Here is an 18,818-nt window from a genome sequence, read left to right on the forward strand (position 1 = left end):
ATAATTATTTTTGTATATTTGTCTTAAATCCTGCAACATTGATAAACTCATTAATTAGCTATAGGAAAGGTACTTTTCACTGTAAAGTGTAACATTAGATACAGGTTTTTGGCAGATGTTTCAAAATCATGTTTAGAAAGTTCCTCTTCAATTCTATTTTTCTGAGCATTTTTACCATGAATCAATGTTAAATTTTGTCAAAGTCTTTTTATGTATCAGTAGATATGATCACATGATTGTTCTTCTTTGGCTTGTTAATATGATGAATTACTATTGTAAAGTATCAGGGATTTGTTTTAATCAGATATAGTAAGATATGCAGACATGGAGTAACTGCTATGAAATGAGTTTGCTGCACTCACAGATTCCTGGAGACAGGAAACATTCCGTGCTGCAAAATGGAGCCACACGGGAAAGCCCGAGGTTAGTCAGGAGGCAGTGGGAGTGAGGAAAGAACTTGGGCAAGAGCTTTTATTGTGCTTTTCATGGGAAAGAATAAGGCATGGATTGACTGGGTAGTTTAAATCATTTTAGTGGACTGGGTATTGTTACTAGCTGTCTGATAACTGACCCTGGGGTGATTAGGGAAAGGAAATAGCGGCCCAGAGCATACAAGCCCAAAGAAGGTAGTTGGAAGTATGGGTGCTAGTGCTGAGATTCACTCGGGGTGGCTGGAAAATATTAGAAAAATACTAGGGAAAGTTATAGAGGTAGATTGGCTACAGTTGCCCTCTGAAAGCAGCCGACGACCACCCCTAGCCCACTTAAATCACTGTAATGGTGTGAGAGTGCATTTATTCATTTGTTGTTGAGTCAGGGACTGCAGGCCAGACCTCCTCAGGTGGTGATAAATGTCTCAGGTGGTGACCCCGACATGATCGAGGTCACAGGTGGACTGCAGCCAATCGACCTCTATAACTTTCCCTAATATTTTGCTAATATTTTGCCAGCCACCCCAGTGAATCTCAACATGCTAGATTTGTCAGTTTGCATATAAAAGGAGGGTTCCCTGGCTAGTCACTCGTTATCTCTAGGAATCAACTGGTGGGACATCTCCTCCCTGGTCCAGAAGACCTCAGATGTCAAAGCATCAAATACAGAAACTAGAAAACATGGTTCATACAATTACATTGATTGATTTTCACAATGCAAGCTAGCCTTGCATGCCTGGAATAAACTCAATTTGATCATAGTGTATAATTCTTTTTATATATTGCTGAATTCCACATGCTAATATTTTGTTAAGAATTTTTACATCTGTATTCATGATATTTATCTGTAATTTTCTTTTGATTCTGATTTCATCTTGTTTGGATATAAGGATTGATATAGTTGGATATTTGTCCCCTCCAAGCTGTTGGAGGCAGAGCTTAGGGGAAGGTCATGGAAGTGGATCCCTCATGAATTGCTTGGTCCTCATTGTAATGACTTCTCACTCTAGTACCTCCCTCACCTCTCTCTCACTTCCTGCCATGTGGTCTCTACACACCTGCTCCCCTTCACCTTCAGCCACAAGTGGAAGCTCCCTGAAGCCCTCGCCAGAAGCAGATGCTGGCACCATGCTTCTTATGCAGCTTGTAGAACTGTGAGCCAAATAAACCTCCTTTTCTTATAGTTTACTTAATCTCAGGTATTTCTAGCAAAACAGACTAAGATAAAGGTGATACTAGCTTTGTAAATCAACTGGAAAGTGTTACCTTCACTTCTATTTTCTGAAAGAGACTCTGTAGAATTAGTGTTAATTCTTCTATAAAAGTTCAGTAGAATCTCCTAGTAAAATAATTTGAGCCTGAACATTTATTCTTGGTAGCTTTATAAATCACACATTTAATTTTCTTAACAGTGATAGGGCTACTCAAAATACCTATTTCATATAGGAGAAGTAGATTGTATTTTATGAAAAACTGATCTGTTTGCCCTAAGTTGTTAAATATATGTATGTAGAGTTCTTTATACTATTGCCTGCTGATCTTTTTGGTGTCTGCAGGGTCTACAGTAGTATGCCCTATTTCATTCCTAATGTTGGCAATCTGTGACATCTTTTTTTGTGTTCTTGTCACACTTGCTAATGGTGTGTTAATTTTATTGCTCTTTTCAATGAATCAGCTCTTTGTTTCACTGGTTTTCTTTGTTATTTTCCTGCTTTTAATTTTATCAGTTTCTGCTCTTTATTATTTTCTTTTTATGCTTACTTCGGCTTTATTTTGCTCGTCTCTTTCTAAGTTCTTGGGGTACGGGCTTGGATTATTGACTCAAGACTTTTCTATTTAAGTAAATAAAGAAATAGGTATTTAATGCTACAGATTTCCCTGTCAACACTGCCTTAGCTGTGTCCCACGGATTTTGGTATGTCCTATGTCTTGGTCTGTTTTCTGTTGTTATAACAATATGCCTGAAACTGGGTAATTTATAAAGAGAAGAAATGTATTTCTTACCATTATGGAGGCTGAGAAGTCCAAAGTTGAGAAGCTGTATCTAGTGAGGGCCTTCTTGCTGGCAGGGACTCTGTAGCATCCCAAAGTGTCATAGGGCAGTTCATGATGAATAGGCTGAGCATGGTAGTTGAAATCTCTCTTCCTCTTCTTAGAAAGCTACCAGTCCTACTCCCTTGATAACTCATTAATCCATTGATCTACAAATGGATTTATTCATTCATGAAAACAGAGCCCTCATGACCCAGTCACTCCTCAGTACTGTCCCCACCTCTCAATACTGCCACATTAAGGATTAAATTTCAACACAAGTTTCAAGGGAGAAAAAAGCATTCAAACCACAGCGTTTTATTTTTATTTTCACTCAGTTCCATGTATTTTTAAATTTCTTTTGAAGGTTTTTTTTTTGGCCCATCTGTGGATTGTTTAGAATTGTGTTGTATAGTTTCCAAGTGTTCAAAGAATTTTCTCTTATCTTTCTATTATTTATTTCTAGTTTGAGTCCATTATAAACAGAGAGAACAATCTGTATTATTTCACCAGTTTTCACTTTGTTGAGGTTTGTTTTATGACTTAGATATAGTCTATCTTGGTGTATATTCTATGTGCATTTGAAAAACAAAGTATATACATCTGTTTTGGGGTGAAGTATTTTTATAAATATCAATGAAATTCTGCTGATTAATGATGTTGAGTTCTTCTATATCCTTGTTAATTTTCTGTCTAAAAGATTATCAATCATTGAGAGAGTGATATTCAGCTCCCCAACAATAATTGTGGATTTATCTATTTCTTTTCCAGTTCTACTAGCTTTTGCTTTGGATATGTTGCAGCCCATATATTTATATTCGGAGTGAGTTTCTTACAGACAGCATATATAGCAGATCATGTGTTTTAATTGACTGCGCTAATCTCTGTCTTTTAATTGGTGTCTTTAGATCATTTATATTTAAATTAATTATTGTTATGTTAGGCTTGAGTATGACATTCTAATTTTTCTTTTCTGTTTGTTCTTTCTGTTCTGCTTTTCTCTATTTTCTCTTTTCTGCCTTATTCTGGGTTACTTATACTTCTTTTTCAAATTCTGTTTTTATTTATCTATAATGTTATTGAATATGTTAAAAAAACTCTTCATGTAGTTTTTTAGTGATTGTTTTAGTTATTATGTTATACAGTCGTAACTTACAGCTTTTTATGTTGTCATTTCACTAAAGTGAAATGCAGAAACTTACCGTCCCCTTTTCCTCCCTAATTTATAATATAATTATCTTAAATATTTCCTCCCCTACATACATCTTTGAACCACATCCGAGTATCATAATTTTTACTTCAACCATCAAAGACAATTTAGAAAGCTCAAGAGGAAAAGAGAAGCCCATAGTACTTACATATAGTTTTCCTACTGGGTTCTTCCTTCCTGATGACTCAAGAATTCTCTTATCATTATCTTTCTGTTTGAGAAAAGATTATTTTATAATTTCCTTCCTGTTTAGGAGAACTTTGTTGTGCTATGGTTTTAGAATAAGTTTACTGGCAACAAATTTACTTAGTTTTCCTTAATCTGAGAATTTCTTGATTTCCCTGGATTCTTGAAGAGTGTTTTTACTAGGTATGGAATTCTGGCTTGACAGTTCCTTTCTTAAATACTTGAAAAATATTTTGTGACTTCCTTCTGGCCTCCATTGTGTCTAATGAGAAATCTGTTGTCATTCCATTTGCTTTTCCTCAAGAGTCAAGATGTTGATTTATTTTTTGGTATACCTTCCGTATTCTGTCTTTAGCTTTCAAAGATAATTATGATGTGTCTTGGCATCACTTTATTTGAGTTCATACTGTTTGGTATGTACTTAGCTTCTTAAGTCTGTAGGTTTATGCATCTTCTAGATTGTGAAAGTTTTCAGCCATTATTTTTTAAAGTACTTTTCCAGCCTTGATCTTTCTCCTTCCTTTTAAGGACTCCAATGACACAAATTGTAGATTTTTTTGGTATAGACCCCAAAAATAAAGGTTTCTTCATTTAAATTAGTCTATTTTCTCTCTGTAGTTCAGGTTAAGTAATTTCTATATTTTTCTATTTTCCAGTTCACTGATTCTTCTGTCACTTCTTTTCTGATGTTGAGCCCATCTGCTAAACGTTTTATTTTACTTTTTTGGTTTTTTTTTTTTTCAGTTTAAAATTTCCAAATGAGCCAGGCACGGTGGCTCATGCCTATAATCCCAGGACTTTGGGAGGCTGAGGCAAAGGATCACTTGAGGCCAGGAGTCTGAGACCAACCTGGGCAACATAGTGAGACTCTCTCCAAAAAAGAAAAAAAAATCAATATTATTTTCCATGTTGTATTTCTTTACTATCAATTTATATTTCTTTTCTAAAACTATGTTTTCATCTGCATCATATATGTTCATAATTACTGTTGAAACATTCTTGGTGATGGCTAAATTACATCTTCGTCAGGTAATGCTAACACCTCTGTCATCAGTTGTCTTTATTGACTGTCATTTTTTGTTCAATTTGAGATCTTTCTAGTTCTTGGTATAAAGAGTGATTTTTAAAAATCTGGACATTTCGGTATTATGTTCTGAAACTCTGGATCTAATGTAAACCTTTACTTTTAGCTGGCTTTTTTTGATACCACTCTGGCAGTGAAAGTGGGGTATGCTGCCTCATCATTACCAGGTAGAGATAGAAGTCCATGTTCCTCACTCAGCATCTGTTACCTGAGAAGGTGGTGCTTCCTCATTTCTGCTGGGCATGGGTGGGAGCTCCCCACATGATCTCCACTCGGACTGTAATCCCAGGAAGTTTTCGGCCATTATTTTGAAGTTGTGCTGGCTTCATTAACACTGGGCAACGATTAAAGTCTTTACTGTCTATTTGTCCCCTTCCAACACCATCCCCGTGGAGAACAGGAAAAGAGTCTCATTACTGACAGGCAAGGGAAGAAGTCGAGTTTACCCACATGGCCTCCACTGACACTGCCAGTGTGAAATAGGGTCTCATTATTGGCCAGGAAGAATAGAAGTTCTGGCTCTCTACTTGGCCTCCTATAACATTGTCCTGCCAGGGATGGTATGCACCCTGTTACAGCCTTCCTAGGGTGAGGATCAGGCTGCCCACTCAGACTTCACTAGCATAGTTAAGAAGGGACCACAGTTTTTTCCAGTGGTGTTTGACTGGCATAGAGAAGCTATTATCTGAAAGTTGTCTATCTTGCTAGACTGCCTGTTACCTGTCATTTCATTAAAAAGAAGCCTTTTTTGGGTTGCTTTTTATTTATTTATTTGTTGTCTTCACCCGTTAAGTTTTTCCAGATGCTGCTTTCTTCTGTCCCAAGTCTTTGATATATAGATATAGAGCTAAAAGAAAAAAGGAAACCTGGGGAACTCTCTCATTTCCTTCCTTGGGTCTCAGAGTTCCTAACTGATATGACTTCTCTCCATCTTTGAAATCTTCATATGTTTATTTTATATACACTACCCAGGGCTTAGTTGCACTTAGCCAAAGAAATAGAGGAATGTATGACTACTTCATGTTTGCACAAGAAGGAAGTAAATAATCATTTTTTATGAGAAGATCCTGAAATAGACTTGGGATCATTAGTTACCACTCTACATGTAGAACTCCATCGTTACAGCAGAAGAGTGCCTGTGAGAACCCTCAAGGGGACATCTCTTTGCTAGACCATGAAAACCCATTCTCATCATATAGGCTCTATGGAGAGAGTGATGTGCTTTAAATTTAAAAACATAAAACATTAGAAGAAGAGAATGAAGCAGGCTTAAATGGAGTCTGAAAAATTAGTAAAGTTGGGCTGCACCACTGAACTGTGGGTAAACCTACCAGAACTCTTCTTTGCTGTGGCATTTGAGACTATGAATTAAATGCAAGTATGAATCAAACAGTAAGTTTTTAAAAAGGCAAACAAAAAAACTTATGCTTATCTGGGGTTTACAGTCTTCATTTTTTGAGAGGTTGCAACTTTACATAAAATGATATCACCATTAAATGAAAGCTACTGACCTCAGCAGTGTAGGCTGTGAGTAGAGCTTAGCTTAGAGAAGGCAAGGAAAGGGATAAAAATCACAAAGGGCCCTGGTTGCTAAATACACTTTAGAGACTATGCTGTCATGTAGTAGATACTCATAAATATGTGCTGAATTGAAGAGGTGCAAGGCATGACCTAATTGTTTAGGGAAGAATTGGATACACTAAACATGTCATTACATAATTGCCATTTCCAGTTTTCCCCACCACTCTGAAGACTCTATATGTGTGTTATTCAATGCATTAAATCAGACATATTGTAGGCCATCAAAAAATAGTTATTACATCCAATTTAAAAATGATCACATTTTAAAAGAATAGAAAAAAAGAGAAGTGAATGGTTGGCAGAGTTTGGGTAATTATTACTGCAATTCACCAATACTTTTGGTCCTCTTTGTCCTGGGAATGTGGTAGACATGCTGGAAGCTAAGCATGAGTTTGACCTCTAAAATGCAGCAGATGAAACATGTCACTTTCAGGGTCAGCTTTAAGAGTGAAGGTATGAATTTTCCATGTGGTTCCCCTGGGCTATGTCAAGCAGCACTGATCCAGATGGAAGAGGCTGTATCTGTGGCTGCAAGCAAATCAAGCAGGGCAGGACATTTAGTGTGAGCAGGAAATTAATCAGGAAAGATAAAAATCAAGCAAGACATTTAATGTGAACAAAGAATCAATCTTTACTGTTGTAATGATAAAAAAAAAAAAAAAAAGCAAGGGTTATTTGTTGCTGTAGCATTACATAACCCATCCGAATAATAGAAAATTGCAAGAGTGTGTCTTTGGCAGTGGGTTTATAGGGGCTTTTTGTTTTCTTCTTTCTTATCTTCTTATATTTTCTCATTTTTCAAATGTTTTTATCTATTTTTACTTTGTAGAATGTGTATAATTTATAACAAGGAAACAAAATTAAACTGGGGAGAAGACACACTTTTAGAATTTGGATATGTTTATAATTTGAAATGATGTTATATTTTTATTGATAAATGTATAAATGTACAGAATTAATGTGATTTTCTTGAACTTAAAGTATGTTTTGGTACATGCTCTTTAGTCTCCAAGAACACTGAAAGACAAAGTGTTATACTTTCATTGAACCAGCACCTATGATCTTGAGATACATCTGCTCCAGCCCCTAAGAAATGCTTTTCCACAAGGGTGGTAGGCCTCTAGGGGTTCTGGGAGAGTTTTGTGTGACTGACAACGTCCCTTTTGTTTGCAATTGGCTGATGTAATCAGGCAGAGGCAACCAACAATGATATCTTGACCATGAGAGGGGTGTGTTTGCTGATTTTCCCTTCTCTCACCTTCCCCTCTGTACAACAAACACACACACACACACACACACAAGCAAGGCTGGGCTCATTCATTCAGGAAGACCCAGAACATTTGCATATTGTCTTTATCAGACAGGAGGGACTTTCATGTGAATTTTATAGGAGGTACCTGAATAAAAGTGATTCTGTTTCTACTCTGGTGCAAGTTCAGAACTTTAAGACACAGGGTTCACATGTGTTTGTCCACACATATTCACTGGCTGACTTGAATAAGATCAGTAAAAGCCCTTTCCTTCAATCTGGCAGAATCATCAACCAATTGTAGAGAGCAATTACAGTCTCAACCCTATAATTTTTCTTTCAACCTACCCTGCCACAATCAGAAGATAGTTTTTGATGTCTTTGATGATTGAGGATTTATAAACTAAAACTAAGAGTGTCTAGATATTTTCGAAAGGTTAATATTTTGCAACATTGCTGACTCTCAAGTACTATTTAGAGTTTCCTCCCACTTTATTAACCTCGAACTATATTACACAATAGACCATCAATAGAAATAAATCTCTTATTGGTCCCACTAAAAAAGATACTAAAGTCCTGGTTTTAGAAATAAATGCTTCACTCTTATTTTTCCATCACTCCTCAGAACCCACATCAAGTATCTGAAATAATGAATTCTACTTCTGAATAAGTAAAAAGGAGCTAAAAGAAGTGATGACAGTGAATAGCACTTATCATCAAGGAAACACTTCTTTTTTTAAGGAACCATAAAATTTTTAGATCCTAAACTATACCTAGAGGAAAAAGACAACTTTATTATGAAACTTTACATTTATAAAATTAGTTTTGGAATAGCAAGTTAATATAAATGATCTCTCTACCCCTATATTTGTTCTGTTAAGTTTTTTAAAGAGAAACAAAACTATATATATATATTCTGCAAAGCAAACACCTTTTACTGAAATTGTCCAGTTTAGCCTTTAAAATACTTAATTCCTTTCTACTCTAAAATGTCTAGGTAGAGGGAAAAATTATTTTTAAGTTTTTCAAATGTCAACCCTTCAGTGCAGTTCCATGCACTCACACTGGAAACTAGGTCTTGGCGTGAAAGATGTCTAGGGATCCTGTAGACTCAAAGCGTTCTGAAAAAAAAAGTTAATAACCTTTTTTCCTCGTTACTAAAAAAGACCCGGTCGAGGCATCTCATACACCCGCAGGGAGCAGCTAGCTGCTGAACCGTTAGCTCTGCCAGCAGACTCCCTCAGCTTTCATCTCATCTTGCTAACATTTTACAAAGATGTTTGTGGCAATGAAATTGACAGCAAACTTGGCAATTCATACAGCATTTAGAGATTTCTTCTTTTTTAATTCTATTAACTGAGATCAACCCAATCTGCTGAAGCCATCCTTCAGTAGATCTCAGGACCCGGTCTTATAAGACTAGCTCAGACTTTCTGGCCAAGGTCCCTTGTTCCGTAGCTCTAATAAGCATTGAGAGCAGCTTCCTAGCATCTAAAACATAAGCTGATCTGGATTCTAATGTCCTGATCTGGATTCTAAAATTGGAATCATTTTTCTTAAATGCTCTTACTTCCTATTATTTCCAAAATGGGTTGATCTGCAGAAAAGGATGCTCATATTCCCTTAAGTAGGGGAATCAACTAGCCCATCAATCAACAAGTAAGTACCTTTTCCCTGGGACCTACTATGTGCCCCAGGGTCGACTGAAGCTAGTACTGCAATCTGTGAAAAAGTTGTTATAACTTTGTTAGAATTTGGTTGGTTCCACAGAGCCCCATCTCCTAAGAGCCTTTGAAATCCTTTTGCAACCATTTCCTACACAGCTCGCACTCACTCACACAGAAAGTTTGGTTACTGCCATGATAATGTCGTGCAGAGGGTGGTAGTGGGAGAGTGGAAATGAAGGTAAAGAGAGAGATCTTGTGCTGGCAGCCTGGAAGCCTTGGTTACCTAATGCAATGAAGAATCCAGACTCCCCTCGCTCTCCAGGCTGCACAAGCTTCTGTGCCATGCAGAAGGTCATGTAATTGTGATTTGGAAAAGGCAGGCCCGGAACCCACACACAATTTTAAAGGTGTGCATGGAGTCAAAGGGAGAGAACGAAGGCAAGCGGAATAAAGAAATCTTAACAGCTAGGAGGTGAGTGTGTTTTCATCCTCTTCTTGTCGTAAAGCTAGACCTTCTACCAGGCAGGAAAAATCAGGTTGTTCTTTGGGGTGTTGGTCCCTCTGCTCCAGTCTAACAAGGCGTGCTTACTAATTGATGTGCATTTCTTCTCTTCCCGCCCCAGGACAGCTTTCCTGCCCGCTTTGGAGGAGTCCACTTTGTCAACCAGCCCTGGTACATTCATGCCCTCTACACACTTATCAAGCCATTTCTTAAAGACAAGACCAGGAAACGGGTAATGAAAATAAATGCATCATGTAAATTTCAAACAGGAAATGCCTGGGACAATTATGATGCTCCCGTTTTCTCTCTCTCCCCTCCTTCCTCTTCTCCCCCTGCCTCTCCCCACCCCCCTTTATCTTCCACTGTGGTATTTTTACAGTCTTGGAGCATTTGAGCCTCAGCTGGACTTTGCAAATGGCCCGGGTTTAATTAATACTTTAGTAGAACTGGGTTATTTTCAGAGTCCTAATGATAAACCAAAAGAAACTTTGGAGGCATGCAAATACCAGCTGACCATTTTACTGTAAATTCTTATGGGAGATACTGGGTCCAGCAGCTTTCTTGTTCATGGAATATTTTAGTAGCTAGAATTTTGTTCTCTAAATGTATTAGTGCTCTGAAGAATGATTATAATTTTTCTTCCCTCCCATGGCTTTGGGTGATAACTGCTAACTCTATAACCTGTATGGAGTGCTGGAAAAGCATGTAACCTGTACGGAGTGCGGTATGAGTGCTGGAAAAGCATGTAACCTGTACGGAGTGCAGTATGAGTGCTGGAAAAGCATGTAACCTGTACGGAGTGCGGTATGAGTGCTGGAAAAGCATGTAACCTGTACGGAGTGCGGTATGAGTGCTGGAAAAGCATGTAACCTGTACGGAGTGCGGTATGAGTGCTGGAAAAGCATATAACGCTTGGGAAACCAGGCTTTTCCATCAGTCAGAGTTGGGCTTTTTCACGGCATTTTGATGCGCTGAGTAACTGAACATTTCTTAACCACTCTGAATCTCAATTTTCTCATTTGTAAATTGGAGAAACTAACACCCACATCACAGAGTTGTTGGGGAACTCTAATGAGACGGCTTATGAAAACATGTAGCATGATGCGGTTGGTACCTCATGAGACCTGCTGACTTTTATCTGTCTTTACCATTTAGCTCTCTTTTCTTTTTCCCCAATGTTATTGAGGTATAATTGACAATTAAAAATCGGATATATTTAAGGTGTTCAATGTGATGTTTTTATATACCTATGCATTGTGAAATGATTAGCACAATCAAGCTATTAACACATCTATCTCCTCCGATGGTTATGATTGTGTGTGTGTGGGGGGGGGGTGGTGAGAACACTTAAGATCTACTCTCAGCCAATTTCAAATAAACAGTACAATATTATTACTTATTACAGTTTCTGTACTGTACATTAGGTCTCCAGAATTTATTCTGATCTTATATAACTGAAACTTTGTCCCCTTTGTCCAACATCTCTCTATTTCCCCCTACTCTCAGCTCCTAGCAACCGCCCTTCTACTCTGTACTTCTATGATTTCAGCTTATTTAGATTCCACATATAAGTGAGATCATGCAGTATTTGTTTTTCTGTGTCTGGCTTATTTTTGTTAACATAACGTTGTTTAGGTTCATCCACGTTGTTGAAAGTGACAGGATTTCGTTCTTCTTTAAGGCTGCATAGTATTCCATTGTGTATATATATCCGTTCATCTGCTAATAGACCCTTAGGTTGTATCCAGATCTTAGCTATAATGAATAATGCTACAGTCTTATCTTTGAGACTTTCTGATTTCAGCTACCTCCTGGGTCAGGAACATCACTCCTCATGGGAATCTGGCTAGGGTAATCCTACAACCCCTTCCCCTGACACCCAGGGTAGCTGACACTAGGGAAGAACTCTGAGTATTGAAGAGGGACTGATAACGTAAGAGATTCCCCACCACCCACACGCTCTGCAGGGTTTCTAACTCCTAGACCTCAGATACTGCCAGGTCCTTAGAGAGCATTGCAATAGGGTAGGGCAGGGGTAATTTCCCTGTTCTCAAACAAGTTTGAAACAAGGAATTAGAACTCACTGGGATCAGAAGGCAGAAATATTTTGAAACCCAACTGGGGCTCAGGACAGTGCTAAGAACAAAGAAGTCTTCTAGGACTGTTCTCAGCATGGCTTCGGGCTTTCCAGAAACTTATTCTTCTAATCAGGTTGGAGCCAGAGAGAATTCCTCCCACAGTGGACACTTGCTGCCATGCCATAGGAGGACATTCTTGGATCTTGAGCACAGGACAGATTCTAACAGGTGGAAGGGCCATCCTCCTACTTTGACATTTCTCCATCCCATAAGACCCCCAGAATGAGGGTCACCTTTAATAGCACTCTCTGTCCTTCAAAAACTGGACATGTTGGGTAGATGGGTACAAATGTTTTCTCTAAACACCAGGGCTGATATTTAGCTCCAGCATGTTTCAAATATGACAGCACCCTCTGAAAAGTTTTTTAAAAGCCAGAAAAGTAATTTTCTTCAAAAGAAATAATTCTTACTAAAATTCTGTCATAGTCACCTCTAATGTCATTGCTTTATGAAGTGCTCCAGTAGTCTTCTGAAGAATTAGCACTTCTTGTTCCCTTCGTCTTTAAATGATGTCATTACATCATAAGTTAAAATTAATACAGTAGAACAAGATAGTGAGTATTTATTATTGAGGTCCTCTATTTAAGTATTTTAAAAATCACGTTTATATTTCTTTTTCTTTTTTTTCCCCAAGATGGAGTCTTGCTCTGAGGCTGGAGTGTAGTGGTATGATCTTGGCTCACTGCAACTTCTGCCTCCCGGGTTCAAGCGATTCTCCTGCCTCAGCCTCACGAGTAGCTGGGATTACAGGCATATGCCACCATGCCCAGCTAATTTTTGTATTTTTAGTAGAGACGGGGTTTTACCATGTTGGCCAGGCTTGTCTCAAACCCCTGACCTCATGATCTGCCCGCCTTGGCTTCCCAAAGTGCTGAGATTACAGGCATGAGTCACTGCGCCTGGGAGACGTTTATATTTCATCATAGTTATACTGTATGTGTATGTGCATGCATGTGTGTCTACTTGATGATCCTATACTTGGGTGTACGTTATGTGTTAAACATAATTACTCCATGCCTGCCACATGAAGAAGTGTGGGAACTAATGTCAGTACATAGATGAACTCTAAGTCACCTTTCAGAGTCAATTGCACCTTTCAGAGTCAACTCCTAAATTGCAGTCAGTGCTAATTATCTATTCATGGCTCATCCACTTTGTGGATTTGTCTGGAAATAATTGTAACTCGGAGGGGTGGCTTCTCTCCTGCTTGACCAATTTTTATCATTATCTATTGTATGTTCAGAAGATGCAAACTTGTTTGGACTTTAGTCCCCAATCCAGACAAAAATGGAAAATTGCTGCAAAAATATCTCATAATAAATTCTCAGGCTCTGGTTTTTTATTCCATTAAATAAGAATTGATTTTCTTCTCCCTTGTGCCCACATTGCCCTAGGAGCTAAGGAGCATTTTAAAGGAGTAAGAAAACACCATCCTTTTCTCTGGATATTTTCTCCCTATGGGGAAACAAGACATAAATGAACATATCAGGAAAAAATAAACAAACAAAAAAACAGAAGTCAGCAGATACTGAAGAATTAATTGGAGGGTGGATGGGAAGAAGCAGAATAGGCAGCTACCACCGGGACAGAATTAGGAAGAAGCTGCAAGTTTGTCTAGGGTTGAAAAGGATCTGGAGGACTGGGTGACAGCACACAGATGGGAGAACAGAGCATTCTGGAGATGCAGCAATGGCTGGGGTTTCAGGTGGTCTGCACCATCACTGCTTTTACCAGCAGGGATAATTAGGAATGATTGTATGTGTAAATTTGGCCCACAGCCAAATAACACTCAATATGTTCATAAACTTCATTTTTAATGACTATTAATTCAGCCCCCTTTCTAAGCAATAAATTAACATTTTATGAAGACTAAGCTACAGTCACAAAATCAATGCCTCTTTAAACATCATGATCACCAGCAGTGCATCCAATTTGTCACTGCTAAATTGTGTATTAGAAGAATTCTTGGTAGTATGTTTTGGATTTTATATTGCTAATGACTTTTTTTTCTTTACAGATTTTCCTGCACGGAAACAATTTAAACAGCCTTCACCAGCTAATACACCCTGAATTTTTGCCCTCTGAATTTGGAGGAACTCTTCCTCCTTATGACATGGGAACTTGGGCCCGGACGTTACTCGGTCCTGACTACAGCGATGAAAATGACTATACTCACACTTCCTATAATGCAATGCATGTGAAGCATACGTCCTCAAATCTGGAGAGAGAATGTTCACCCAAGCTGATGAAAAGGTAAGGCCTGGGTTATCAGAGCCACCCTGTCAGAGGTCAATGGAATTTTTATTTGGGCCTTTTGTGAATTAGTAATTAAAGACCTTTATGGGCACAGAACTTGAATAAAATAAATTGCAACACATTCTCAGCTGATTTCAGTAAAACTGAAAACAAATGGGGCTTGGCTGGCTCAGAAATGCAGTTATCCCCATTGTATCTAAGGAATAAAGGTTAGGACCTCACTCAGGCCACAATTATAGCCCTGATCTTTAGGGAGTTTGTTAATACACACAGAATAAAATGTTGGACCTTTGAGATACACTAGATGGAAAAGCAACCTGCTAAAAAATGTTCCTATCATTCATTTATTTGGAAACATTTATTGAACATTTACTTGGCTATAGCACTGATTAGGGACCAGGGGTACAAATGCGAATAAGACGTCAAAAGAACAGAGAAGTGTGCTTCAGGGACTCTTCCAAGTAAGACTTTTGCAGCATATTTATAAAGCAGGTGACATTCAGTCTGTGCTCTGGAGATCAGCAACCCAGGCTTGAAAAATGGGATATGGCATTCCAGCAGAGGGGACAGACTGAGACATATAGCCATTAGAGTGATGGAATAATCTGGCATGGTAAAAAGGTGTGCAAGGGTGGGAGATGGGACTGGACAGGAAATAAAGCTCCAAAAACCGTTGGAGTCAGGTGGTGAAGACCATTGCATGCAATCAATGGAGTGCCATGAAAGACTTTTTTTTTTTTTTTAATTAAAACCTGATTTTTAAAAACTTTTATTTTTCCATAGGTTATTGGGGCACAGGTAGTGCTTGGTTACATGGGTAAGTTTTTAGTGGTTATTTGTGAGATTCTGGTGCACCCACCACCTGAGCAGTGTACCCTGCACCGTATATGTTGTCTTCTATCCCTCACTCCCTCCCATTCTTCCCCCCGAGTCCCCAAAGTCCACTGTATCATTCTTATACCTTTGCATCCTTATAGCTTAGCTCCCACATACCAGTGAGAACGTTTGATGTAAGACCTGATTTTTGAGGCTAAAATGCCCTTCAGCCACTATTCTCGATCTCAATCCCTCCCCAATGGTAACCACTGTAAAGGTGGACCCTTGTGGTTCTTCTTTCCATACACCACATGAAGCTGTACACACCCATAAACACATCTAATACTGTGTCATTTCTAGGGCTGTTGTAATAAAGTACTACAGACTCGGTGGCTTAAACAACAGAAATTTATTTTCTTACAGTTCTGGGTGTTGGAAGTGCAAGATCAAGGTGTTGGCAAGGTTGGTTTCTCCTGAGGCCTCTCTCCTTGGCTTGCACATGGCTGCCTTCTCCATGTGTCCTTACATGGTTTTCCTTCTGTATATATCTGCCTCTCTCCCAACTGCTTGTGAGGACACCAATCAAATTGAATTATAGCCACCCATAGAACCTCGTTTTACCTTAATTGCTTATTTAAAAGTCCAATCTCCAAAAATAGTCATATTTTGGCTATTGTTTGTGCTGTTAGTAGTTGGTCCTTTTTAATTAGGACATGAATGAGATAAATTTTTTCCTGGCAAATTGACATAAAGTTAACATGAATTGATGTCTGCAACTGAGGGCTTCACCATCAACATTGTCTTATCACCCCCTCTTTTTTTTTTTTTTGAGACAGAGTCTTGCTCTGTCACCAGGCTGGAGTGCCTTGGCATAATCTCAGCTCACTGCAACCTCTGCCTATCAGGTTTAAGCGATTCTCCTGCCTCACCCTCCCAAGTAGCTGGGACCACAGGCGTGCACCACCACACCCAGCTAGTTTTTTGTATTTTAGTAGAGACGACGTTTCATCATGTTGGCCAGGATGGTCTCCATCTCCTGACCTCATGATCCACCCGCCTCAGTGGTGGAATTAGAGGTGTGAGGCACTGCACCCAATTGTCTTGTCCCTTCTTAAAATGAATTATCCAATTGTAAACTGGTTTCTTTGGGGGTACTGACTCCATAGCTTTTTGTAAAGCATCAGTGATTTCACAATATTTTTACCCAACCTTCATCATTAATTTGATGCTTGTTCTTGCTTCAATTTTAGCAGAACTCATATTGCTCTGGTAAAAGTTTTTGGCAGACCTTTCTCATGTCTTATCTCCTTCGTGCATTAAACTAGATTCTATTCAAACATGTTATAACAAGTTAGTACAAGTTTATTTTGGTAAAAAAATTTTTTTGAACTCCATGCATAATTTTTTAATAATATGAATTTTCTATGAACTTTGTGAAGACCCCTCAAAGATCATGTTTCTAATACGGCATGCTAATTTAGAATGTGGGTATACCACAGTTTAGCCGTCTCCCCATTGTGTTGCATTTGGGTTTTTGAGGGTTTTCCTTTTCTAAATAAGGTTCAAAAATGTTTTTGGTATACCTCCTTTATCTTCCTAGGAGGGTTCCTCTGGATAGACTCAGAACCCTGTCGTTGGTGGATATGTGCCTTTGACATTTTAGTTCACCCTGTCTAAAAGCTTTTCAAATGACACCAATTGATACTCACCAGCTGTGTATGAGAACCTTTTTCCCCATACCCTGGAAAAATACTTGATATGATCAGACTTTAATTTTAATGATAATCCTGAGATGGGAAAACACTACGTCATTTCGTTTTCATCTTTATTTCCTCAACATACATAGTTAACCAGAGAAATGACATAATAAGGTCTGGGTCAGAGGAAAACTGGCTCTATTCTATAGATGTTTGGGCTACGGAAAAGGAGGAGTAACATTCATAAGGGTTGGGCTCAACTTCTTCCAAAGTGCTGTTAATGTGAATATTTTGACTTCCTCCCATGAATCATGAGTGTTCTAGAATGGCATCTAGAATGGAGAATCCTTTCCAGGAAGTTTTCAATTTACTTTGTCCAGATCCATCAGACAAATCACTATCTATGGCAGCTATAGTCTTATGAAATCTCTCTCTCTCTCTCTCTCTCTCTCTCAACTGGAGTCTTGCTCTGTCACCCAGGCTGGAGTACAACAACATGATCTTGGCTCACTGCAACCTCCGCCTGCCACACTCAAGTGATTCTCATGCCTCAGCCTCCCAAGTTGAAACATATTTCTTAAGTAAAAAGATGTGAAAGTCAAAATTACTCCTTGATTCATGGACTGCAGAATGGATATTGTGTTAGGCAGGAAAATAGCCTTCATCTCCTCGTACATTTTCACCAGAGCTCTTTAATAACCAGGAGCACTGTCGATGGGCAATACTATTTTGAAAGGGATCTTTTTTTTCTGAGCAGTAGTCTTATTAGTATACTTAGAATACTCTGTAAACCATGCTATAAACAGATATACAGTCACTCAAGCATCATAGCTCTATTTATAGTGCACAGGAAGAGTAGACCTAACGTAATCCTTAAGGGCCCTAGGACGTTTAGAATGGTAAATTGGCTTCCACCTAAAGTCAGCTGCCTTATCCCCTAACAAGAAAGTCAGCCTGGCCTCTGAGGCTTTGAATCCAGGTTTTGACTCTCCTTCTTAGCCATGAATGTCCTAGATGGAAGAAGTCTATTCTTCCAATAGGAGGTTGTTTTATCATTGAAAATCTATTGTTTAGCGTAGGCACCTTTATCAATGATCTTTTCTAGATCTCCTGGAGAGCTTGCTTCAGCTTCTATATCAGCACTTGCTGCTTCACTTCGCACTTTTATGTTGTGGCGACAGTTTCTTTCCAACCTCTGCTACCTTCCCATTTTTCTTCTGTGACTTCCTCACCTCTCTCAATCTTCATGAAATCTTGCTCTGAATTAGGTTTTGGCTTACAGAAATGTTGCGGCTAGTTTGATCTTCTGTTTGAACCACTAAAACTTTCTCCCTGTCAGCAGTAAGGTTGTCGCACTTTGTTAGCATTTGTGTGTTCACTGAACTAGCACTTTTAATGCCCCTTTGCATTCACAACTTGGCTACTTGTTTCATGCAAGAGGCCTAGCTTTCAGACTTTCTGAGCGTTCAGTGTGCCTTGCTCACCAAGCTTAATCATGTCGAGCTTTTGGTTTAAAATGTGAGGCGTGCCACTCTTCCTTTCACTTAAACACTTAGAAGCCATTGTAAGGTTATTCACTGGGCTAGTTGCAATACTGTTGTGTCTCAAGGAATAGAGAGGCCCAAGGAAAAGGAGAGAGATGGAAGAACATTTGATCTGTGAAGCAGTCGGAACACACACACCATTAAGTGTATTGTCTTATATGAGCACATTTCACATTACCCCCAGAACAATTATAACAGTAACATTACAATTTTTTTAAAATCACAGATCACCATAGCAGATATAATAAAAAAAAAAAGTCTGGGCCGGGTTCAGTGGCTCAAGCCTGTAATCCTACCACTTTGGGAGACCAAGCTGGGCAGATTGTCCTAGCTTAGGAGTTCGAGATCACCCTGGGCAACATGGTGAAATCCCGTCTTTACCAAAAAAAAAAAAAAAAGTTAGCCGGGTGTTGTGTTGGGGTCTGT

General features: G+C 38.7%; 1 protein-coding gene across 4 annotated transcripts in view; it reads left to right on the forward strand.

Moving 5' to 3' along the window:
* CLVS1 (clavesin 1) overlaps positions 1 to 18,818 on the forward strand; it is a 197,625-nt gene that overhangs the window by 149,762 nt on the left and 29,045 nt on the right. For 3 of the 4 annotated variants that reach the window (XM_054246416.2, XM_002758940.7, XM_035277664.3), the window contains exons 4-5: positions 10,063 to 10,173; positions 14,097 to 14,332. In XM_054246416.2, coding sequence (XP_054102391.2) covers positions 10,063 to 10,173; positions 14,097 to 14,332 — 347 coding nt within the window. Of the gene's footprint in view, positions 1 to 10,062; positions 10,174 to 14,096; positions 14,333 to 15,118; positions 15,153 to 18,818 lie in introns of all 4 variants that reach the window. The other variant, XM_078352523.1, reaches the window with a different exon arrangement.

The sequence above is a fragment of the Callithrix jacchus genome, chromosome 16 (assembly GCF_049354715.1).
Source record: "Callithrix jacchus isolate 240 chromosome 16, calJac240_pri, whole genome shotgun sequence".
Taxonomy (NCBI): domain Eukaryota; kingdom Metazoa; phylum Chordata; class Mammalia; order Primates; family Cebidae; genus Callithrix; species Callithrix jacchus.